At 30.6% G+C, this 26,172-nt stretch overlaps 1 protein-coding gene across 2 annotated transcripts in view; it reads right to left on the bottom strand.

Moving 5' to 3' along the window:
* Positions 1-26,172, bottom strand: part of LOC129907214 (potassium/sodium hyperpolarization-activated cyclic nucleotide-gated channel 1) — a 355,559-nt gene that overhangs the window by 74,278 nt on the left and 255,109 nt on the right. For both annotated transcript variants that reach the window (XM_055983311.1, XM_055983312.1), the window contains exons 3-5: positions 20,681-21,214; positions 20,212-20,542; positions 9,993-10,888 (exon numbers count right to left, since the gene is read on the bottom strand). In XM_055983311.1, coding sequence (XP_055839286.1) covers positions 9,993-10,888; positions 20,212-20,542; positions 20,681-21,214 — 1,761 coding nt within the window. The remainder of the gene's footprint in view (positions 1-9,992; positions 10,889-20,211; positions 20,543-20,680; positions 21,215-26,172) is intronic.

Here is a 26,172-nt window from a genome sequence, read left to right as displayed (position 1 = left end):
TTTTGAAAAATCAAATTTTCGAAAACGGGACATTGAATTTTTTTGAAATTTTGTTTTTAGATGTTGATTAGTGATTTCTACAAAATGGCATACCAATTTTATTTTAAAACTTTTTTTCCAAAAAATTATTTATAAAAAATTAGTTTTTTAAAAAACGGCTCTAACGATTTTTAAAATTTTTTTTCTAAAAATGCATGTTAATATATTAATCAAAACTGCATACTTGTTTTGGAGGGCAATTTAATTTCAGATTTTATTTTATTTTTTTTTTAAAACGAATTTTATTTTTTTTTCCGAATTTCTATATAAAAAGTCTATAAAATTTAAGCAACTTTAACTCTAAGAGCAAGTACGTGCGACCCCAGTCGTGCAATTTATTTTTCAATGCAATAACATTTTTTTTAATGCAAATTTTTTTGGTTGTAAGAATTATTTTTTTTAATGGAAAACAAATGCATTCAAAAAATATAAATATTTTTTACAACCCTAGTTGTAAGTCACAAGCCATTGATCCTTCATTAGATGTTGTGGCACAAATTCGTTATTATTATCCAATAAAACAAAGGTCCTTAAAAAAAAGTCTAAAAAGATGGAAGCTGGATTTTAACCCAGAACCACTGGTGTGACAGTCCGTCGAACTGAACATTAAGCCCACTTAAACAAGGTTGAAATGGTGCAACTTTTATAGCTCATATACGCTTTCAAGGACATTATGAAATATTTTAATAATTTTTGGTCGTCTAAATTTGTATTACGCCGAAATTTCTTTTCCTTCATAAAAATCATATAAATTACATTACATTACAATCTTTACAAAAGACTTTTTAAATTATTTTTATTAATCCCCAGATCCTTTTTAATAAAGAAAACAATATATTCGTGATTACATGCAGAGTTTTACAAGAAACCATTTTACCTATACCCAGAAACCAGACAAAATCAAAAAGAAGAGAAATCTCTCCAACCACCATTTCAAAACCATCTCAAATCAAAATGTTCACATCATTTTGATGATTAATCCAATCTCTTGTACGACACATGTTGCAATCAAGCTCTCATCAGTAAACAAACACACATAGAAGAAGAAGAAGATGATAATGAATTACTATTCATGTAGCACCTATTCACCGACCCACTTATCGTTAATCATAAGGCACACGTTCCTCATCACTCTCACTTATTTTGATAAATAAGTAACCAAATGGAATGATGGCGGCTGCAGCGATGGTGGATTGGTAGTGGAATTGGAGGGTATAAACTCTCCTATTAGGGGTTGCTTAGCACTTTTCTTCTACCAATTTCACCAATAACAACAACAACAACAGTAACCCACTGTCATCATACATAAGTTCCTAGACAGCAAAACGTAAATCTTAATCCAATCCTGCCGCTCCATTAAGCCGATAATAATATTGATTCACATCCTTCATTTGGAGTCCTGTCAGATTTTTTTTTTCTTCTTCTCTTTTTTCGTTTGTTCGTTCGTTACCTCTATAATATTATTATTTTCATATACTCCCTCATATCGAATTTGAACTACATCCCCCCTCTTTTTTCAGGACATGTATAAAGTAAAGGATCTCATTGAGAGTTAGTATTAATCTAACCCTGAGTTTGTGAGAGTGCCGAATGATAAATATGACGATGGGATGTAGGTTAGGGTGGGCCACTTTTGTATGAAAAAAAATTTTTTTCGTTTTTTTTACTTCTAATAGCAATTAAAATATGCCTTATGGTTATACATACTAGTTTAGAAAGTTTCATACAAAACAGATGTTATCTTCTGCCTCCGGATTGGCCCTGAAATTTTTAAAAAATATTTAAATTTCATATATCTGAGTTTTTTTTTATTTATTTTAAATCGAAGGAAACAGGTAATTAATCAAAAATATAAACTTAAACAATCTGAAAATTCATTCCATTAAATCAATAAGTTAAAGTCACATAAAGTAGTACAATAGTTCGAAGACATTTTATTTAACACAAAAATCCTTTTTGCTGTCAATTTTTTGCATAAGTTTACGAGACTCAATTTTTGCTTTAATGAGGCCTTCACGAGCTGATTTTGTGCACAGACTTCCCGAGGCTTCAGTAACAGTTTTCACTGACCTCTCAACTGCTTGAGTGTGGCAAGGTAAACGTAAAAATGATAATTTGTTGTCTTCTCCTCGTGCTATAAGAGATTGAAGGTCTTCGTTAGAGATTTGCTTCAGGATTGGTGGTTCTGTAACATGAGTCTGCCAGTTAATAAGATTGTAATAAGTTTTTGCATCCATGTTTACAAATGGAACCTGGAAAAGCCTCAACTTTTGTGAATTTTCACCTCGTGCTTTCAGAATACGACGCAGAGCCAATTCTCTAATGTGTTTTTCAGAGTCTGTTAACATTGCTAACAGAAGATTTTCTGGATGAGCAAAGTAACTGTTGCGTTGTATTACCGGGTCAGTAACAGCCTTTAGTTCTTTTGTTAAATAACGAGACCTCCATACTAATTGCCATAAATTTCTTGCTCCATCTTTGCAACTTGGGTGGCTTTTAATATCAAACCAAGATGGAGCGTAAACTTTTACAACATAAGTTGCTAAACAAACCAGTTTATCAGAAGGGTCTGATGTTGCAATGTAAAGATGAAGAATCCTATTTGCCCGCGTTAGCTATCTGGCATGTGACATTTTTCCAGGCGATTTGTTAGCCAAGTCTTCAGGGCATTCACCAGATATAACGGCCGATACTATTTTGTACAAATACAGTTGGTCAGAACTGAGATCTTTCGTGTCTATTTGTGGCATTTCACCAGGAATATTTCGAAATCCTGCAACTGCTAGCTGTTAGCCACTGTAGAGGTCTGTTCAATGTTTTTTCTACTAATCTTATTACACCACCAAACTTGCCAACGTTGACGTTAGTTCCATCACATCCTATAGCCATCAAATGATCCAAAGGTGCATTTTCTGTTAAGAAAAAATTTACTATTGCTCTTTCTATAGATTTAGCTGTTCCATTTTCTGGTGTGACATAGCCCAAGTACTTGCTATCTGGTTCTTTAATTAATGAAATATCGTTGCCCTAGAATTGGGTTGACGTATATACATAGGTTTTCAATAGCCTATACGGCAACCCAATACTAGGGCGACGATATGTTCTTCAATAATGGTTTCTCTATAATATTTTCCGCCTTTTTTATTATTGACCATTGTTTTGTCCTTACGACCATCAAAGTATAGTGCAGGTATTTGGCGAACTTTTTGATTATCAATGATGTTGATGAACAACCGAGGCTATAGCTGAAGCTGCTCTATCTGACACACCGTAACGATCACAGGTTTGAGACAAAGCTGAAAAGTTTAAAGAAACAGGAGATTCTTTCTTCAGTTTCTTTGTTTTTACTGGTTGATAATAATCTTCGGCGCTCGACGAGGATGTATCACATGCAGAATATGAGGACGAGGAGCTTTCGACGAAAGAAGCACTGGCACTGGCAGGCATGACTGCTGCTTGAGAGTTATTTTTTCTTTGCATTTCCCGCTTAAGTATCCTTTCTAGACAGTTTTGATTTTTCTTTGTTGTAGCCATCTGTGTTTCCAATTATCATATTTCGTGCAGTTCTTTGGTCGGTTAAAAAACTTTGCTCATTCGAAGGAACTTTTTTTTCTTTAGGACAAATACATATAGTTAAATCTGAGCACTTGCATGAAGAAATATCAAACAAAGATTTGCTGGAAGCGAGGAAGTCTTCCAAACGCTTTTTAGGTATTTTAGGATGAGATTTTAAAATATTTTTGAACTTTTGGTGGTAAGCTTTAAGCATTTGTTGCACTCTTACCTTTGATGAAACGGGAAGTGATGCTTTTCTCCATATATTTTCTATTTTCACAGTCAGAATATCAGCAACTTCTTGAAATTTTGGTTCTTTTTTCGAATTTTTAGTCTCTTTAATTTCAAAACGAGTCCACTGGTAGCACTTTATAACAGCTTCATAAGTTGGAAGCACATTATATTTAAAATCACTTGTAGCACCAAATATAGGACACTTAAAAGCTTTCCGCGTGCGAATCATTTTAAAAATCAAAGAAGCACTTGTTTGATCTAGCACAGCTGAACGACTAAAAAATCTTGTTGCAATTATAAATAACGACTTTTTCAAAAAAAAATTATGCTATACGTAGTATGCCTTGGAAAAATAGATTTAAATTTTTAAAGCTTATTGAAATGGAAAGTAACGTACTGATTTAATTTGTCTTTGCAATTTTGAATGAAATGTGAAAATTAGTTTGATAAAGAAAATAAAGAAATAATATGACCTAAAACTGATGGTTTAGCAGAAATATAAGCAAAAAAACAATAATGTAACGAATTTCCCAATAAATATATAAAAGGCGTGATATTCCCTCCTTTGCATACTAGTAGGATTTCGACCATTATTTCGAAACTTTAAGCCTGATCCGGAGGCAGTTATCCTTAACCGATTGGGATAATATTTTAAACACGCACTATCAGTCCTAATTGGCACCATATTTTCACTATTAGAACCCAAAATTTGAAAAAAAGGTTTTTCGGCCCACCCTAATGTAGGTGGCGCTGCCGCCGCTGCTCTGACGAAATAGGTGAGATATGATTATGTAACGAAACGGAGTGGAGCAGCGAATCATTCTCATCCATTGTATGAGGATGACAGGCCACACAATTTATATCCTCGGTACACATGTCAAAAGTGCTATCATCAGTCAGGGTAAACTTTGTCGGCATTCGGTTTAATCTGCTGAAGAGAATCTGCTACAAAAAAAAATATTTTTCTTTTTTTTTGTTTAACTTCTTTTAACCTTCGAAATGGAAGAACGAGAATTTGAAACATTATTGCCAACTTTGTAAGGAGACTGAGAGATCCTGTGCGGCAAATAAAAAAGAAAAAATCTACATTAATAAAACTCAGTTGGCAACACTGGAACTTTGCTTTATATCCATTAAAGTGGTTGGTTAGTCGCAGTTGAGCCACAGAATATGAAAAGGTTTAAATTAATTAAGTGTTGAAAGAAGTGAGAGAATGAGAGGGGAATTAAGGGGGGGCTTCAGCCAACTCAAGGTATACCTTTTACCTGCGAGTATAGTTTGGATTCTGGGAAGAGGGAAGAGGTGAGTTTAAAAAATGGTATAGTACTCTCGTAGAAATGAAGTGACGCGTTAAATTGGAAAACTCACAACTTGTGTGAGGGAGAGCTCGTCGACAGACTGCCAACTTTTAATCAGAACTTTGTCTAGCACCGACAAACACCATCACTATCAACCATACCTCAACATCATTTTGTAGTAGAGCTTTTAGCTATTAGCCAAAGAGAATAATAATTCTAAAGGAAATCCTTACAACAAAAGGCATAAAATTAAAGTTTAAAAAAAAAGTAGAAAAAAAAAGTTTGTTGTTGTTGGTTCATATAAAAATAAACATAAAGTTGATGACCCAAATTTATTTTTCAATTTACGTTAAAGTTATCGTCGTTTATATATATATTTTTTTTTTCTTTATAATTTTCTTACCATAAACAAATTTGGTAAACAAAATTCAAAGAAAATAATATTTCCTAAACAAATCGACTTTGTACTTATTATTAAGTTTTATTTATTGAATTGTTTTTTCAATGAAAAGCCATTTTACTAATAAGACTCTTTTGTGTTTGAAAATTTTGTAGGACTTGGTCGGAATTGGGTTTTAAAATTTTGGAATTACCTACATAGTAAATACAAAAAATATAAACCAAACAAAATTTTCAATAATAAGTTTATATAATATTTTCTGGTTTTGATAGCTTTTAAAATTAGGTAGGAGAGAATGGTTTTGTTTGTTATCGGAGAGAGTAGAAAGAGGAAATTTAATTTCCTTATACGATTGTGATAATAATAATAATATTGGTAGCTCCTAGGTTTTATACAATTGAATGTTGTTCATGTAAGTTTTTGAAATTTAAATCAATCAATACCAATCAATACAATTTATTTATATTATACATATATATATTTTATGTTTCGTAAAATATTAAACAACACAAGGCAATTTATTATGAAAGCAATTTGGTTTCTAAACTTAAACTTGGGAAGTCATTATTAGACCAGTGCCGATGCCTTCAAAAACATTAAAAAGTACAAAAAAATCATAGTAGAATGAAACCCATTGGAAAAGGAGGTGAATATGATGAAAATTAAAGGAAAAATAAATTACGGGCGAGCCGAGTTCGTCAAGTGGGTGGGTTGAGTTTTTAATGGTAAAAAATGGTATATCTCGATTTCCGGCAAAACTACAAATCCTATAGAAAAAAGCTGTATGGCAAAGTTGTAGGTAATAAAAGGATCTACAACTTTTGCATCAACAATTTTTTCACATAACCTCAAAATTTATGTGAAAAATTCAAAAAAACCGAGTTTTTGGTTTTTCATTTTTATCTTTTTCAAAAACAAAAATTTTTCTACGAAATTTGGTGAAAACTTACCTTATTATGTCCCAAATACACTGTAATTTATTTGATTTAAAATATTAATTTGTTTACCTTATTTTGACTTAATACCAAAAAAACACCCTAATTTCCAATCGAAAATTCACGTGTCAAAATATCAGCTTTTTTTCAAAAAGTCGGTGGGCATTTCATTTATCAATGTTACATGAAATCTTACGTTTTTTGAGTAATTAAAGTGTAAATTTGAATAAATAGGCCAAAATTGTAAGCAATGATAAAAAATTTTTTTCGAATTCAAGCTTTTTCATTTTTTGAATTTTACGAGAACATGTTCTATAGTAAATTAATGTAAATTTTTTTTACACCATCAGAAAATAGACATTTTAACGAACGAAATGTACACCGACTTTTTGAAAAAAGCTGATATTATGACACGTGAAATTTCGATTGAAAATTAGGGTGTTTTTTTGGTATTAAGTCAAATTAAGGTAAACAAATTAATATTTTAAATCAAATAAATTACAGTGTATTTGGGACATAATAAGGTAAGTTTTCACCAAATTTCGTAGAAAAATTTTTGTTTTTGAAAAAGATAAAAATGAAAAACCAAAAACTCGGTTTTTTTGAATTTTTCACATAAATTTTGAGGTTATGTGAAAAAATTGTTGATGCAGAAGTTGTAGATCTTTTTATTACCTACAACTTTGCCATACAACTTTTTTCTATAGGATTTGTAGTTTTGCCGGAAATCGAGATATACCATTTTTTACCATTAAAAACTCAACCCACCCACTTCCCGAACTCGGCTCGCCCGTAATTTATTTTTCCTTTTATTTTCATCATATTCACCTCCTTTTCCAATGGGTTTCATTCTACTATAATTTTTTTTTGGTTTCAAAAATTATCGACCCTGGTCTATATTTAAGATTTAGTTTATGAACTTTTACATGTCTAAAAAGTCTTATAATAAAGAAATTTTCTAAAGGATTCAATTACATTTGTATGATATAGGTACAGTGATTCAAAAATGTTCTATTTGTTCAAACATATAAACGATAAAAGTTCTAAGTGAATTAATGTGCAACCACTGAATTTCATTAAAAGTTAAAAAAGGATTAAAAGTCAAGTTTTGGCATTAAACAGAGGACCCAGACCTCTAGGTTTCAGTTCATAAACGGCGAACAAAAGCCATCCCATTTCTGAAATGAAATTTTTTAAGCTTAAAATTTAACATGAAAAAATGATAGAAGTAAGATTTTGAATTGTTAGTAATATAAGGATAATGGTTTACTAATAGATTTCCTCTTGAAGGCTTGATAATTAGAGAGACTTTTATAGCCTTTAACCACCAGATAAATAAGACGAAGCCAAAAACACCTTTGTCAAACTATGATAAGTAGTTTAAAAGTTATGCTAGTACAAACAAACATAAATGTACATCAGAGTTGCATATGTACAAATGAAAGTGATAAGTACCTAAATGATCCTTCTTTTTTCAACCCGCACAGAGTGGGTTCTTTGATGATTTTTGGTGTAAAAAATCATTTGCACTGCCATTTTTTAACGAAATTCAAAGTCATTAGTAGTATGGGAATATAAAAAAGTTTCCAACCTTTATTATTAAGAATGCGGCTCCAAAATGGCTGCATTTTAATAGAATTTTATTTTTCAAAGCATAATTTCAGTTTAAATTGGAGCTGAGTTGTTATCTACCAAAAAGATATTTCTCGACTGAAAAGGTAACGTATGATTTTTCAAAGCTGCCTCCCAAAAATTCTTTCAAGTGTAGATTTAATTGTATAAAACATTTAGATGTCAAATTTTATGATTTTTTTTTTCAAAAAGATATTTTTAATATTTTTCCCGTTATAAGGAAAAATATGACTTAAGATAGTTTGGCTTTTCTATAAATTGTATTTTATATTAATTTCCAAACTCTAAGTTGACATAATATGATTTGCCTTTTTACACTCTTTCGGAATTTTTTAAAGTATTTTATCTTATGTCAACTTAAGGATGACTTTTATTTCTGCTTGCACGCGAAAATATCTTAAGTCAACATAAGATAATTTAAGATTTCATAATAGTTAAAAAAGTCTTAACCCAATATAATCTTAAGTCTACTTAAGGTTTTGAATACCTATGTGCAATTTGAACATGAAATTGTTTTTGTGCATAAAAAAGCCAAGGGGTGAGATAGAAAGATGCCGATAAGACAGAACCGTGGCCTTTAGGATGGCACTGAGGGTCAACAAAAAAAAACGCGAAACATCTTAAGTCGACTTAAGATACTTTACCTTTTCAGTCGAGATTTGGATAAGTTTTCATATTCAGAGCATATCAAAATTTGGAAAAACAACAATTCTTTAAGATCCTTTATTATGATATTGCAAGGACGTTTTTGATGAGGAATAAGTTCATTTTGTTTTTTTTTTTTTTAATATTTAATTTAGTACTAAATTATTTTTTTTTTTTAATTTAATGAAATATAAAATTTTGATATAATTTCAAAAAGAAAATAAATCAAATTTGATTTAAATCTCACTAAGAAAACAGATTTTTATAAAGAATAAAGAACTTATCTTTAAAATTTCAAATAAATGTTTGTTCTTGTTGATTCTCATGAAATCGAGTGACCAAAATCAATTTATTGATATTTTTTTTGAGTGCCAATTATGGCTGATTTAATATGAAACAATACTTTTTACAGTTATACTATGTTTGACAAAAAGTTTACAAATATAGTGTCGATTTAAATCAAATTTTTTTAATGAATAAATAAATAACAAATAAGTTATTAAATTTCATAGAAGAAGAAAAATAAATCTCAAACTAGGATTGCAGTTTCGCAGTTTAACTAAACTTTAAATTTTACTCAAAAATACGTATTGAAATCAATACAACAAGAGACCCCATAAATATCCTTTTGAACTAAAAACACTTTATATCCTAACCCATAATTTTGTCAGCTTGTCTTAATGTTTACATCCCCAGACTCTCACAGTAATACTTTTATAAATGTAAGATATTTTTATAAAAATCATGTAGATTAAGGCATCCTTTTGTTCGACTAATAGATATCTGTCAGGCTCACCTTTCGTCCTTAAACGCAATTTGCCTTGCTTTCACTTAATTTCCATTCACCCACAAAACAAATCTCTTATCAGCGGCAATGTTAAAGAAAAAAAAAAAAAACACATAAATGATAAATGAGATACACTCTCTTTCCGCTGCTGACACACCCTTTCGTTTTACTTCCACAGGATTTATATACACATTTCTATATAAAGCCCACAATAAATATTCAGTTAACCACCCACTCGAGAGAGGCAGCAGGTACCTAACCTAGATTTATTCCGAATAACTGTGCAACCAATTCACGCATATCATTTATCATTTTTTTTTTGTGTTCTTCTTAAGACAGAGAAAGAGCCATATACAATAGCAACAATTAATCAAATAAAAATATGAAAAAGATACACAAAAGGACGAAGAATTTATTATTATTAAATTTATTTTGATTTACAAGAACAAAAATGAAGGATAACTCACCTTGAAATTCCTTACGCGCCGCACTAACCGATGTCACAATGTTCGCCACATGCCCCAATACCGTTGCAAACAACATTAAACCGAAAAGCAACTGCATTATCACAAACACATATTCACCCTTCGACCGGGGCTTTGGCAAATCACCGATCGTCGTTAAAGCTAACGTACACCAATAATAACTCTGTAAATACTGTTTAACTACATCGGCCGACTCCGAGTCGTGGTACACCCAATTCCTTGACCCGAAACCGTTGTTCTTATGAATAATATGATATAAACATCCGTTCCAATGGAATATCACAAGCAGATAATGTATGAGTGCCGTTGATCGGAATAAATTTGGATAGTTCGTGTGGCGTTCAGTGCGATCCATGAACGCCCAAAACCGATAGATCTTGACTAAACGAAACGAGCGCAATATCGAATTAAAACCGATCGATAAGTATAAAAAATCTAATGGCAGTAGACACAGGCAATCTATGTAGAATGTCGTTGAGTTCATGTAGTGTTGGCGTAGTTTCGAGGAGTCAGTTTGTAGGACACCATCCTCGAGGTAGCCGGTTCGAAAGTGGAAGAGTATATCTACAAGATACAGAAAGTCCGAGAGGTAATCAAGGCAAAACCAGACGACAATGGTTTTGCCGTTGATCTCTTGGAAGGCGAACCGGTAGATTATCACCCAGAAATTGTACAAAAATGCTAAACTAACAACCATTGACCAATAGTAGCAGAGTCGGCCCGCCGGATCGAATACGAATGTGAATTTGGCCGCCGATCCGGCAGCTGCCATCGCTGAGCTAGTACTGTTGCGAAAGCGTAGATTTGAGGAGGTTTGTCCACTATTTGGATTACAACCGCCAGCAGCTGTTGTCGCACAACCAGAGCGTCGGTTTAGTCTGCAAATATACAAAAAGAGAAAGGAAATTTTTTAATTAGAAAAATAATAAAGGAATTTGGTGAAATGAAATTGTATATTTTCAGTATATGATACTTCTTAATTCATTCTTTAATAAGTTTTTAATTAGTATGTAATTTTTTGATCTTTATTTACCTAATCTGCATTGCTTCTTTATTGTTTTATTTTCCTTAATTCCTTCTATTGAAACGCAAAATTGTGGCTTTTGTCTACTTAATATGGTCTTAAATCCCTCTTAAAGAAGTATGTCAGAAAAGCTTAGAATTCTTAACTCTATCTATAATTCTGTGCACATTATGTTTAGAGCAATTTTATGCTTATATCTTTCACATTTGAGGTGTTAGATCATAAAGGATGAAAAGGACGAAATTGAAAAAAAAAATGGTTGTCTGTAAAGTCGGATTACGCACGATGATTTTAAGTGATAACGTAATAAGAAAACTGGTTGTAGGCTTTTGTTGAACAAAAATTATCTAAAAAGTATTTATTTGTCAACTATCTTGTAAAAAAATGTATAAGATAATAATTCTTATAGTAAAGTACTTAAGCCAAAGATTTATTCTTTAAATTAAATTTAATTAAATTTTTATATCTGTATGTTTTGTAGAAAAACGGAATAACTTTTTGACATTAATCATAATTTAAAGGTAAAAGCTACAAAAATACCTTTTTTTCTAATTTTATGAATTTTCTATATGAAAAGCTTACAAAAAAATTACATAATAAAGTTTAATATTTTTTCTAAGGAATAAAACCAAACTTAGATTTGTCCAATACGTAAAAAGTATACAAAATAATTTATTGAAAACAATCATTTTTCACGAAAAAAGTGAAAAAATCAAACTTTTTTTCTTCTAACACCATTAAATTTATTTTTTCTATATCAAAACCTATGCAAAATTTAATACCATCTGAAAGTCTATTGTTTCAGCCCAAAATATTAATATTAACCATATCTGCACGAAAAACCAACAAAATCAATCTTTTTATCTTCTAACACCATTAAATCAATTTTTTTACATCACAACCTATTATAAATTTTATATCATCTAAAAGCTGATTATTTCACCTTCTATATGACACTTCAATCATATTTCTACGATAAAATGTGTTTTTGCTCTAGATCAAAAGATAGAACGTATAGAAATAGAACTTTATTTTACCGCTATCTCAAAATTGTGAATTGAATAAAATTTTTCACAAATATAGTCCAGCCTATTATCTATCTACAATATAAATTTCATTTATTTATCATTTACCTGTTGAAGAAAAAAAGATAAAATATAAACGGTTAAAAACCGGCAAAAAACTTGGGACAAAAAAAAACTTGTTTTTCCCGTTATTCAGTAAAAAATCATTTTAAAATACATGCATGCGCATGGCCATAACCTATACGTCCTATAAGTTTCAGATTTTTTGAACGTTTGAAAAAATTGCTAAAAATAAAAAACTCCCTAAAAAAGTAGGTGTTTTTCAAAAATTCATATTTCGAAACGTAGAGAAAAAAAAAATTCGTAGGCATTAAGCTATGATTACACGGTCAACGAAATGGGTCAACGCGTTGACTCTCTGACGTAAAAATGACGTCACAATCAGTCCCAAGAGTGTCACGTCGTGTGATCGTCAACGAAAACTGCTGTCATTGCATTGACGGGTACGATGACACTCGCGTTGACACACATTTTTGGGTCAACGCATTGACTATTTTTGATGACCGTGTAATCTCTCTGTCATTGCCATTGGGACGCGTTGACAGGGTTTTAGGACTGGGTGTCATCGCAATGACCCTGTCCCAGCGTTGACGCGGCAGAATTTAATACCGTGTCATCGTTTCAGATTGACATTGTTTTTTGTATAGAAATGTGATGAAAGTTGGATGGGGAAAATATTTTGTAGGGCGATTTTTTGAATGGAGTACCGTTTTAAACGGAGGGAGGGCGGTTCTCATTTCACCTTTTTGTTATTTTTTTTACAAAAAAAAAAAAACTTTTCGGTATGGCCATGGCATCCATGTTGGATGCAAAAATTTGTTTTTTGCAAAAAACCAAAAACCATTTGTATATTCCAAACTACATTTTAAGACCATAACCATTAACATTGGGTGCGGCGTTCCTATGCTATAAGCGTTTGAAGGTGGCCATATTGATTTTTATTCGATTTTTTTTAAATCAAATGTCGAAACTTTTTTAATTTTTTTTTCTAATTTTTCGACAAAACTTTGGTAATTTTACATTTATATTCGTTCAACAATCTTATCAGCAATCATTTAAGACTTTCATCTTAAAAATGCATTGCGTATATCTCGAAATTTTTACATTTCAATGCAACCATGTCAAACTAATTTTTGTTTAATTTTTCTATGAGAACTTTTTTTAAATCTCATTTTCTCCGCTTTTTTTTCAAAATATTTTTGGAGAATTTAAATTTTTGCTTTGTGTCAAACAGTGTGATCAACATAGTTTTGCGAGTCAACGCGTTGACACTGCTAAGTAAACGTCACGTTGACACACCTGCGCGTCAACGTAATTTAGGACAATATTGACGCAATAGTGTCAATCGTGTGATAGTCAATGTTTTAAGCATTGGCATTGTGAACGTTGACGGTGAGATGACAGAGAGAATATGGATTTTTTCTTGACGTCAGAGAGTTAACGCGTTGACCGATTTCGTTGACCGTGTAATCATAGCTTTAGACTCTTAGTTTTTTTTTTTCATTTTTCAAATTGTCAAATGATTGATTTTTTCGAAATTCTTCATTATTATTCACCTTTAAGTCATTATCTTAAAAATAAGTTTTATAGAAAATGTTTGTATCTCCAATTAAATAGCTTATTTTTATTTTAAATTGATATCTATGCCAAACTGCTGAAAATTTCAGGTGGAACGGGAGAAAATTGTTATAAAAAGAATGAATCTTCAATTTTGTATAAATTTCCGTTAAATTTATTTATTTAAAAGGTTATTCGAGGTTAATCCCACTTCTGAGAAAATGTAGGAATTTTTTTTAATACCAATTTTGGCATTGATCTAGATCCTAATGGTCACTGAGATTAAAAGAATTAATGTCGGCAACCATAACTTCTGTCGCAATAAAACAATTTATGGTTGACATTGTTAGACATAGTCTTTGTAGTATCAAAGCTTTGACGTGACTTAAATTTTTAATAAAAACTGGAAAAAAAAATACCCATTTGACATAGAAAGCTCATTCCGGCCAGGGTATAAAATTTACTTAAATTAAAAACAATTTATTCTGAATAGGACCATCTTCTCTACCCCATCCCCTATGGCTAGCTTTCTTCTTCTTTTTTTTTTGGTTATATACGAGTACGAGTAAAAAAAATTGAAAAGTATAATTCATCATAAAGGTTTTTAATTTTCCTCCTGATGACTTTAAGCAGAGCAGTGTGAAAAAATCATAAAGAATTCTTTTTTATAATGAATAAATTTAAAGTCAAAATAATAATAAAAAAAAATTAATTATACAATTCTTAGTATAGTCCTCTTGGGAGGGGAATGAAGAAGAAAAAAATAGAAAAAAAAATGTTTTATTTTTTTGCAAAGGAAATCCTGTGATTTTGATTTTAATTACATACACTGATGACTGAGTGAGTGAGAAAATGAGGCTGACAGCAGCACGAGGAGGGTTTCACTTTGACAAGTGATGGGTTTCCTTTTGTGACATATTCAAGTGTTAGTGTGTTAATAATGGTGGCGGTTTTCTCATGGGGATGTGTCAAATAAATCATCAAAGTCTTCATTATTTTCTTTTTTTTTTAACTTGTATTTTTACTATGCTCTATATTTTTTTCTACCCCATCCCTCAAAAACACTTGGGTGTCTTATAAAAATTTTTATATAAGAAAAATAGTTGATGCACATAATAATTGATCTTAAAAGTTACCTCTTTAATTAGTATTTGTGCATGCTCGCATGTTTTATTAAGAAAATACTTCGTGAGCGTGAATTATTAAATTTTCTTTTTTATTATTTTATTTCCTTTTTTATTTTGTTAAGTTTGAAGAAGAAAACAAAAACTTTACACATCTCTCTCTATAAAGTTTTTCGAAAAATTTTGCATCTTTTTGAAGCTCAATTTCCTGTTTTCTCATATCATGAAAGTTTGATGTAAAGTAGAATGTTCTGGTGGAACATCATGCGTTCATGTCAGGTGGAGGACTCTTGAAACGGAAATAGACTATTTTGTATATAAGGACTTTTGAAAAAGTTTTTTTTTTCTACATTAAAATAGCTAGAAAATGGAAGAGAATTGTTTTTATTTTTTGTTACAAGGAAACTGTTAGAATCAAAATTGAATTAAATTGTAATTTTGTTGAATATTTACATAATTTATTTAAGAAGTTTTTTTTTTTTTTAATTAAAAATAAGAAATACAATTTTAGACATTAACTGAAGGGAAAATTTTATTTATTATCAAAATTCGTTTTTATCGTATCGACACCACTTTGCGATGTAAAAATGGAAGGGAGCGGAGATGTTTTCACAGGTGGTGCATAAATCAATCCTTAGCAAGAAATAAAAATTAAATTTTATACGAAAATTATAAGTAATTAGGTATAAAATTTATAAAGTAAGGTAGCTTAATTTTAAAAAGTTTCATTCTTAAAACACACAATATAAAACTAACTGTTACAAATTGTGTATTTAGTTTCAAAAAAAAATATTTTTTTAAATGTCTATCTTTATAAATATATTTTGTGTTAAGTAAGAAAAAGTTTAGGTAAGCAATATTTTTTTAAAAAATTTTTAATGCTGATTCCAAAAAATCTAAAATCAAGGCAATCTGACATCTCTGAAAAAAGCTATACCTGTTTTTCATCTGTCAACCCATATTATTATAACAGTTGCAAACTTACTACCGAAAAACCCTTAAAAATTATGGTAGAGGAACCAAATTTTGCATGAAGGTTTTAATATCCATTATCATTAAGAATAAAAACAATGCAATGCTAAAATTTCTATTAGCATTCATTCCGAGGTGAAACCCTTATTTGACTGGATTATATGTCTTCTAGTTTTTGAGGAAATTGAAAAATAAAAACAAATAAAAATAAAAAATATATTGAAAAAAGAAAAATCTGATGAAATAATTTTTCAATTTTCTCAAAAACTAGAAGACATAGAATCATATAATTTTCACTGTTCTATAAGGAATCAATTGATGTAGTAGGGTGAGTAATTTTTTTTTTATTAAAATTCACAGTCTGGACAAAAATAGTCTAAAATGAGTTTAAAAAAAATTTGTTCGCCTATTTTTAACTTTGAAATCGATTATTTCAAAAACTATTGGTTATAACATATTGATTTAAAAATAAGAATTTAATGTACAATTTCGCCTTTCGCAAATGCTATCATTTATTACTGTAAGTGTTGCCATTATTTTTAAATAATTTTTTTTTTTATTTTGATAATTTTTTTTTTTAGAAAACTACCCCTCCCACCTAAACGGGGGAAGATAGACCCCCCTCCAAAAGAAAAAAAAAGTTTGTATTGAACTCCTCTACAAAAACTTGTTATCAAATCCTGGCGCCCAGGTTATCCTACTACGTGCCAAAACAACATTTTTGTTCTATACCTAAAAGTTCGAATTTCTGCATCTGGGTTGAAATCGTTAATTTTTTTTTAAGCCAATTTTAAACTGATTTTCATAAAAAATACCCCGTTTTATTTGGAAATAAATATTATTTTAGAATATATTTTTGTAACAGCATGTTGTTGTGAAAATATATACTTTAATTTGATGTCGAAGTTGGGTAAATGACGAAAAAAATTGAATTTTTGAACTTTGACAGCTTATAAATTCTAGGTAATCTAACCGAGTTACATGTTTTATACATTGTTGAAAAGTTATATTTATATCCTATCAGAAACTGTAAAAAAAATCGAAAATGGGTAAAAATTTGACGTTTTTTGCCCCTAATTCCAGATTTTGGGGGTGTTAGGGACTTTTTAAATACCGTTTCGTAATCACTGTGACTAGCTCTACAAAAGGTGATAGGTCTCCGCCCGCGTATATTTTGAGCGTTACACCGTGTTATTATAAATTGTAAGTTAACTAAAAACCTACAATTCCATTTGTCAAAATTTTATAAAGAAAATTCATTGGTATCTGTTTATGTGTCCTCGAGAAAATGAAATAATGATTTTTATCAAAAAAACAAAACCGACTTCCATTGACCAAAACTAGAGTTTATGATCTTTCTAATTGTTCCTATAGCAATAACTGGACGAAATTGAAATGGGAATACACTGCAGGCACAAGCTTTCCAATACAAAAAGAATGATTAAAATTGCTTCACTTAGTCCACAGTTATGAAGTAACAAACATAAAACAAAATACAGACGAATTGAATACCTCCTCCTTTTTGGATTCCAAAATTTGGAAGTCAGTAATAAAATGCTTTACTGTGTCAAACGGACTTGCTCTTTTGGCAAAATCATTGTCATTAATCATGGTTCAAAAAATATTTTTTATTTCAAAAATTAGACATTATTTGCCATAGTAAGGACTAATATTATAACGCAAATTGCAAGAGATTCAATTTTGATTACATGGTATTGCAGAATTGCAGGACCTTTTTTTGCTCAATATTGTTTACTTATTTTTGGTAAGAACAATTTCATGCCTACTTTATAAGGTCGTTACTAAATTCAGGGAACAGTTAATGCGATAGTAGATATTATTATACTAATTTTGTTTTCCCTGAAAAAACCTTGTTTTTTTTTTTATTTCAATTTGCATCATCTTTTGTATCATTTTTTTTATCAAACTATAAGAATTTTTTTTCAGGGTGCTGTTCTAAAATAAAAGTTGGAAATTTAATTTTATTAAAAACCTAAAATTTTAATTAATTTGTAGAAAAATCAAGTACGAAATAAAAATATTTTTGATAAATAAATTCTTCCCAACCATTTACCAATGTTTTTTATATGAATGAATTGTAAAACCAAAAATCAATTATCAATTATAGAGTGGGGATACAAAATATATTAGTTTTTAAGCTGAGGTTTTTAGAAAAGCTGTAAATAATTTGGTTATAACCAAAAATCGTACAAATTTGAGATAAGCAAATTAGGTACCAAATTCTAAGTTAGGTTGGTCTTTCATAATATTTCATTTAGACCATTACTTTGAGAACACCCTATATAAACCATTTAAGATGCAAGCTTGTAGTTGTCTTCATAGTTACTCTACATTCTGACCAACTGGAATCAAAAAAATTATCATAGAGGGTTAAAGAGGACATTTTATGTTTAAAGCTTTGTTTATTTGGTCCTTATTAATACAAATTGAAACAAATCGATAGAAGATGATTGAAGAAGGAAAAAAAAAGGACGAAGAGCATTGGTGGAAATTCTGTTCTTTTTTAACCTCTATTTTTTATTTTAACGCTATGTATGCATTTTCATCTGTTCTAACATATTTCCTAAAACAGTAATCGTGACATGACAAATAAGGCACTGTTGATAGCATCATGCTCGTCCTTTAGTTATAAGTTATACAACGTCAAAACAAATGCAATATGGAGCCCTCTAGAAAAAAAGCCTTGATCTGCGAATATTTTTTCAGGAAATTATAACGACAAGCAAAAACTCTTAAAAATTCTTCCGTGAAAGGTAAGAATTAATCTATGTGACCTCAAAACACTGAACTTAAAAACACTGCAAAAACATTTTTCGAATAAAACTACGAAGGACACTAACTTTTTTTAAAACTCAACCTTATAGTCTATTGAATAGACCCTTTTGAATGGAACAAATTCGTTCAAGAGTTTTTATTGCTGATTTTGATTCCTTGGTATAAAAGAATACTTCAGCCAAAAGTGCTACTAAATCCATTGGTGCATTTCTGAGAAAACGGCAACACTGGTCGGTTTTCAGTTTTTTGATTTAACTCGAAAACCAAGCCTAACTTTGAAATGGTTCAAAGACACTTTTCATAGCAAATTAAATTTTCTGTCATGTTAGGATCATTGAAAAATTTTAAAAATTATTTTTCACTGAAATTCTAACCTAAAATCAAATAAAAAAAAGTTAAAATATTGACGATTTTATTTTCATGGTTAAATTAAAAACATTTTTCATTTCAAAAATTTGACATTACACTGGTAAGATTTGTGCACAAGAACCAAGGGTTTATCGGTGCTGAACTCGAATGCAAAGTTAAAAATATTCGGCTCCACGAAATTAGGGCCCAGGAAATAAAGTTTCAAAAGAAAAATTGAAATAAGGCCCCAAATTGGCACAGTTTCATTATGAAAACATAATGAAACTGTGTCCCAATGAAATAAAGTCCCAACGAAGTCACGCCCCCAACTTTTTTTTAACTTTTTTTCTTTGCAAAATAAAATTAAACCCCATCACAACAAGCGATACTTCGCAAATTCTGGATCCTTGATAAGCGGAATTTCACAATAGTTTTTTTTTTTTTTTTTTTGAAAGACAATTTAGTTTCACATTTTCATGTACCTAAATTATAAAAATTGTAATAAGGCTCCAAATTGTTTTTAAAATATAATTAAATAAAACCCCAAAAAATGAGACAACACCCCAAAATTTTAGAAATTTCATTTCATTTCATTTCATTTTTTGTATGTGGCGTTATTTCCTGGGGCCTTATTGCTATTTCCTTCCGTTTTTGAAATATGACCTATAAAATGCGAAAAACAAGTTTTTTTAATTATAATATTTCAAAATCGGATGACAGGAAAATTTTGCTGACTTCAGCTTCGAGTTCAACACCCTTAAACCCTTCAGAAAAAGGTTTGGTTCCTGTTTTAAGAAAAAGTTTAATTTAGTTGTCAAGTCCTATTTGTCATAGTACCTACAAGCTACAAACAAAAATTTCATTATATTCTTTATTGATAATGTGGGAAGTTTATTATGGGAAAAAAAAGTTTGACCTAAGCAAAAGCCCTAAATTGACAAATTTGTAGTAAATGGCTTCATTAAATTAGGCTGGTAGATCAAGATTGACACAAAATATTGAGAACATCCTATTTTCCTCCTTATTTCCTTATTCCTTATTTTCAAAAATCATAATTGCATGCCTATGATATAAGTTCATCAGAAAATAAAAATAACATAGGTACAATTTGAAGGAGCAAGGAATACTGACTAACAAAAAGTCTAAACCATTCTTGTGTGAAAGGTAAAAATTCATTAAAAAAAAACTCCAACAACATTTTTCGTATAAAACTACGAAGGACACTAACTTTTTTTAAAACTCAACCTTATTCGAATGATGAAATAGAAAAACTTGCTTCTCTTATTTAAACTTACCTATCAGTTCCATTGCAATAATTTCCACTATTTATTTGATTACTGGACGCTAAAGCGCCAGCAGCGCCCAATGTATTATCTTGGGAGCCTCTCATTCCAGTACGATTCCATGAGCCGAGCAGAGGCTGTTCGCCAGCTTTCAGTCGGCCCCGCGATTTCCGTCGTTGTGGTTTTCGTGTCAAATCCATTTCGGAGGCAGTGCTGGCTACATGTGGATTTGAGGCACGTGTTACACATGGTGCTGTTAGGCTGTCGTGTGATGAGAAGAAACCTTGCTGTGAAACGCTTTGACCGAATTGCGGCCGCGACATTCCAAATTTTGATCCAAGATCTAATTTACAAAAAAAAAAAAAAATACTCCAATTAATAAGGTTTTCAAGAAAATTTTGAAAAACAAAAAAAAAAAACTAAAAATTTGAAGAAAATCCATCCCCTAAACATCAAAAACCTCTCCAGATTGCGTGCTTACCATTGAAACTTTGACGATCTATTGAGAAGCGCCTCAAACTCCCCAAATCAATATACTGCTCGTCGCCAGCGACAGATGGCGTTATTGACAGTTCTGTCGTATGCATGCCACCACCGCCGCTCGCCGCCGTGCCTGTGTAACTCTCTAGAAATGGCTGAAAAGATCGTGAACTTTGTTCCCGAAACAATGGCCGAGGGGACGGCACTAAGTGCCTATGACCCGAAACAGTTCCATTCAACGATAGCCGCGGCTGAAGAAATTCCGGATAACTACTGCGAGGCCTTTGGCTATGTCCCGCCTGCACCGGAGGAATGGGGCTTCTCAGAGTCAAGTATCGATTTGTGCTGCCACCGGCCGATAAAGATGTTGACATTGTGGGCGCAAGGTGCAATGGGCCCAATCTTTGATGGGTTTGGGGTGACGGTGACAGTGTGACGTTCGAAGCACTGAGCTGCTCTCGCACGGCAGGAATTGGAATCAAGTTGCAGTGTGAGGTTGAAAAATCAGCCGACTGTTGGTCGAATTCATTGCCACCTGATTGGGAGGAAGAGAAACATTGAGAAAACACATATTTCCGCACTTGGTTCTTGGACAATCAAAGCGTGCATGTCTATGGGCCCATTTCAGGGATAATTTTTCTGGGCGTTTTTTTTTTTGTATATGGTAAATAATGGTGATGGTGGTGGTAATATGGTGGATCGCTAAAAGGACTACAAATAATTCATTCCTTTTTTTTTCAATGCATGTATCTCCTGAACGTACCGAGTTTATAGAGGATACACAACACAGGCAGCAAGCAGGCAATCATGCAACACTATATTAAATATATTTTTGAAGGTATCAGGTTGTGGTTGTGGTGGAGTTGTTTTTTTGTTCTTTGAGGGACAGATTGGTTTGAGGGCAGGGTTGGGACATAAGGAACACAACATAAATAGTGGTGAGTGTTTGCACTACAAGGATATGGTTCGTGATGGTGAGGGTGGTTTTTTGGGGTTGGACACCGAGATTCGGCTGCATTACAACAGCAAACCATTAAAACGCCACAACAACATGCGGTATTGCCGCCGCACCGTGACAGTGATGCCTATCAACTCTACTTCTGATTGTACAGCAGCAGGCCTTTCCACTCGTTGTCGCACGAATAGCCGCTTAATATGCGGCAGCACAATGCGGTTGTAAATAAGCTTAATGTGTATTTTACACATTGTAAACTTTGTGGGTACAGTTTTTTTTTTTTTTTGTATACGAGTATGTTTTTGGTTCTCTACTCTATCGTATTAAATTGCTTATGGCGGCAATTTCCTGTATAACTAAAAAGGATGACGAAGAAAATGATGGAGGCGAAAGTGCGTGTAGCGTATAATAATAGTGACACGATGTGTATGAGTGAGTGTGTGTGTATTTTAGTAAACAGCAGCGTTTACAAGGATTTCGATGGAAACTACAAGTTAAAATCGACATTAAACGTGATATTTTGGCAAAGAAAGAGTGAGGCTTTTTGAGGTTAATACATAATAAAATTTACATGATATATATAATTTGTGTGAACAAGGATATTATAGCACAAAGAGAGAGAGAGGATGATTGAGAGGGATTTATAAGACTTGATATATCGCTGATGATGTGGAATAAACGAACTACTCACAGTTGAGTGGATATAATTTTTAAATATTTTATAGTTTTGGTGATGAATTTTTTGAGAATTCCTTTAGATTAGTATTTCAGAAGAAATTATTTTAGCCCTGCCTACAAGTTTCAAATGGTTAACCAATGAGTAACCTAATTCACTAATTTTGATATTTTTTCGAAACCTTGAAAACCAAGTTATAAATTGTTTTTAAAACTTAAATACAAGGCAGACCTTTGACAAAGTAGATATTATAGGTAGGGGACATTTTTTTTTTTTGACAATTTGAAAAATGCCATTTAAAATATAATGAAAAAAAAAATTAAGAGTCTTTTACGGATTTTTTTATAAATCTCTGCGATAAGAAATATGAATTTTTGAAAAAGACTTACTTTTTTAGGGGTATTTTTTAGTGGATTTTTATTTTTAGCTATTTTTGTAGCGTTCAGAAAATCTCAAACTTATAGGATAGTCAATTTCCATATCATACATGTTCAAAAAATTGGTATTCAATAATTTTTTTTTACAGAATAACGGGAATATTTTTTCGAATTTTCAATCAATTTCGTATTCACAATTTTGAGATAACGGTAAAATAAAGGTTTTTTTTTTCAATTCGTTATATCTTTTGATCTAGAGCAGTTAAAAAATTGATATAACTTTCTTGATCTTATGGATAATATTACCTTTCATTGGATATATCACACATAGCCGTACGTTAACTACAAGCTACACAATGTTAAATTAAAAAAAATCATGTGTGCAATTCACACGTGGTAGAAGTGAAACCTTAAAAAATCATTTTTCTTGCAAAAAAAAAATCCATGTTTTTTATATGACAACCTATAAAAATTTAATATCAACTGAAAGCTTATTGTCTAAGCTCAGAATATATATATCGATCAGGTCTATGATAAATCTACAAAAAGAGCTAGAATTTTTTGAACTCGATCAATTTCCATCAAAATAAGCGAAAAAACACGTATTTTAATCTTCTCACGCTATTAAATCCATTTTTTTCCGTAACAACCTATACAAATTTTTACACCATCTGAAAGCTTATTGTCTTAGCTAAAAATATATATATCGATCAGATGTATGAGACATCTACAAAAAGAGCTAGAATTTTTTAAACTCGATGAAATTTCATCCAAAAAGCAAAAAAAAAACATTTATTTTTATGTTCTCATGCTATTAATTCAATTTTTTTGTTTGACAACCTATACAAAATTTTATACCATGTGAAAGCTTATTGTTTCACCTTGTATAATGACATATAAAACTTACTTCAAAGATGTCTAAAAGAGAAGTTAGAATTTTTTAAAGTCAACCATGTCGAATTTCCAGACTAAGATTACGGTACTTCCTACACTGGTGGCTGGTCATCGGCAACAGATCTTCACAGGTGTTTTGAGGTATTTGTAAATTTTTTTCAATTTAAGATTGTGTAACTTGTAGAGCACGTAACGTTATGTGTGATATATCAAATAAAAGGTTATGTTATCAGCATGCGTATTAAAGTTAAATCAAATTTGTATGTGCACTAGATCAAAAGATATAACGTGTGTTGGAAAAGAATATCTTTTTACTGTTATCTCCGAATTTTGAATATGAAATTAATTGAAATTGAAATTTTGTACAATTATAATTTATTTAATTACCTATCTACAGTACAAACTTCATTCATCTATCTATTAAAATAAAAAAGTTATAACAAGTTGAAGTCGTGTCGTGTGTGTGTTTCAAATCACTACGATACTAAAGAAGTTTTCACTTCAAAAACTTGAGCAATACCTTAAAACTTAAAATTTAATATATAGGTTTACATATAAAAAAATCGAATGTAAGAAAAAAAATTTATTTTCTTGCTTTTTTTTATGAAAATTGATTGGGCTAAAAAAATTCTAGCTCTTTTTGTAGATGTCGTACAGACATGGTTGACGTGAATATTTTTAGCTAAAACAATAGGCCCATTTGTTTGACTTTATCCTGCATAATTAAATGTACCTATTATATTTTGTTTTTTTCGACAAATAAAATCTGTAGTCAATACTGTGAAAATTTTTGAAGAAGTTTATATTTATGTTTTATTGGGTTGGAAAATAAAAAATTTGAAAACATCAAAAAAGTAAATTCAAAATAAACAAACTACAAAAAAAAGTTTTTGGGTTAAAATTTTGGAATGTTTAATGGATTTTTGCTAATACATTTAAATACCTATTGCAGTCAAATGGGGAACAAGAATTTAAATGAAAAAAAAAAATAGTTTTTTGATGGTGAACATTTTATTCATTTGAGCAACCAAACTCGTAAGAGGTTAAAATTGGTGTTAAATGAAAGACGAGTGATACTGAAAATGAAAAAAATAGGCTTCCCACTTCTACAATGGGAACTTCTATGTGTCAATCCTATTTTAAAGGGAAAAGTTTTTTTTTTTAATTTGTTTGAAATACACTGGTCGACAAAAACAAAAAAAAAATCGGTAGCAAGAACTGAATTCAAAACTGTTTACAAATTTATTCTATTACGTCTGGTTTTTGAGCTACACACATCACTATTTTCGCTATAAAGTCTCAAAAACTAATTTTTAATTAATTTTTTTTTTATATTTAGACCAAAATATATACTTTTTCCTTAATCAGAAGTCGAAAACTGGAATTAAGTTAAGAAACCATTCATTACTTTGAAAAAAAAAAAAGAAAAACAATTAAGGTTTTGAGATATGTATCATAAATTTCCTCTTCCAATATCTTTGAGAAAAAAAATAATTTTGGAAAAAAAAAATAAATACCTTTAGGACGTATTAATATGGCATTTTGAGAGTGTATATACCAAAACGCCAAAAATTGATTTTTTGCTTCACTTTGCATGCGTCTGGCAAGGGAAAGCTGAAAAAGATCACTGCCAGACTTGTCCGTTGATATACTGTGGTGCATATCTAGATATGTGCACACTCGAATTTCGGTTATATCAAAACTGCCAAAATATGCTGCCGGCTCTCGGTCTAATAGTTTTGCAAAAAAAATTTAACGGATATGTAATTCGACGTCAAATTCATGTACCTTCAAAAAACGCGTTTTTGACCTGTTAATATAGTAATATATATTTCAAAAACGTAACGTGCCAGTGAAATTTTGACTTGGGATTCGGACTCACCACATAAAAATCGTTTAGAAAAGTAGTTTCTATCATTGGTAACGATTTTCGAAAAAAGAAAATTTTCACCGCCTTGTTCAAATAACAATAGACACCTATTTGATTTTTTATTAAAATCGTAGAAAAATCTAATTAATTAATTTTTTTTTCAAAATTTTAAATGTATTGAAGTTAAAGCGAAATGATTACAAAAACAAAATAAACGGTATGAATTTTTCTGGGAAAAAACAGTTTTGCAGAAAAAAAAAAAATTTAAAGAACTGAGCCATCATTAGCAAAAGATCTACTTTTTTTCAATTTTTTTTTCTTTCTACAGTTAACCTTTCAAGTAAGAAAGAAAAAAAAATCTCTTGATTCATCAAGAACATTTAAAGAACCTAAATTGATAAAAGCAAACAATTTCACCCTCAATATAAATGAAAAAAGAAGAAAAAAAAAATTGTACAAATAAAATGGAACACACAAAAAATAAGAAAGAGAAAAAAAAAATAAAAAACACAATTTATAATATTCCCTTTTATCACTTAATGAGCAAAGAAAATGCCCTTTCTCTCTCTCTGGAGAATCATGTCTTGTTTTTTGTTGTTTAACAAAATTGTTGATCTTCAATTTTAAATTCCTTTAACGTCCTTTTCAAGAAATTAAACCCAATCATGAAAAAGTTATACCTACAAAAGAAAAATGAGAATATATAAGGTAAAATACTACA

Source organism: Episyrphus balteatus, chromosome 1 (assembly GCF_945859705.1).
Source record: "Episyrphus balteatus chromosome 1, idEpiBalt1.1, whole genome shotgun sequence".
Taxonomy (NCBI): Eukaryota; Metazoa; Arthropoda; class Insecta; order Diptera; family Syrphidae; genus Episyrphus; species Episyrphus balteatus.
This window is presented reverse-complemented; position numbering and strand designations above follow the sequence as displayed.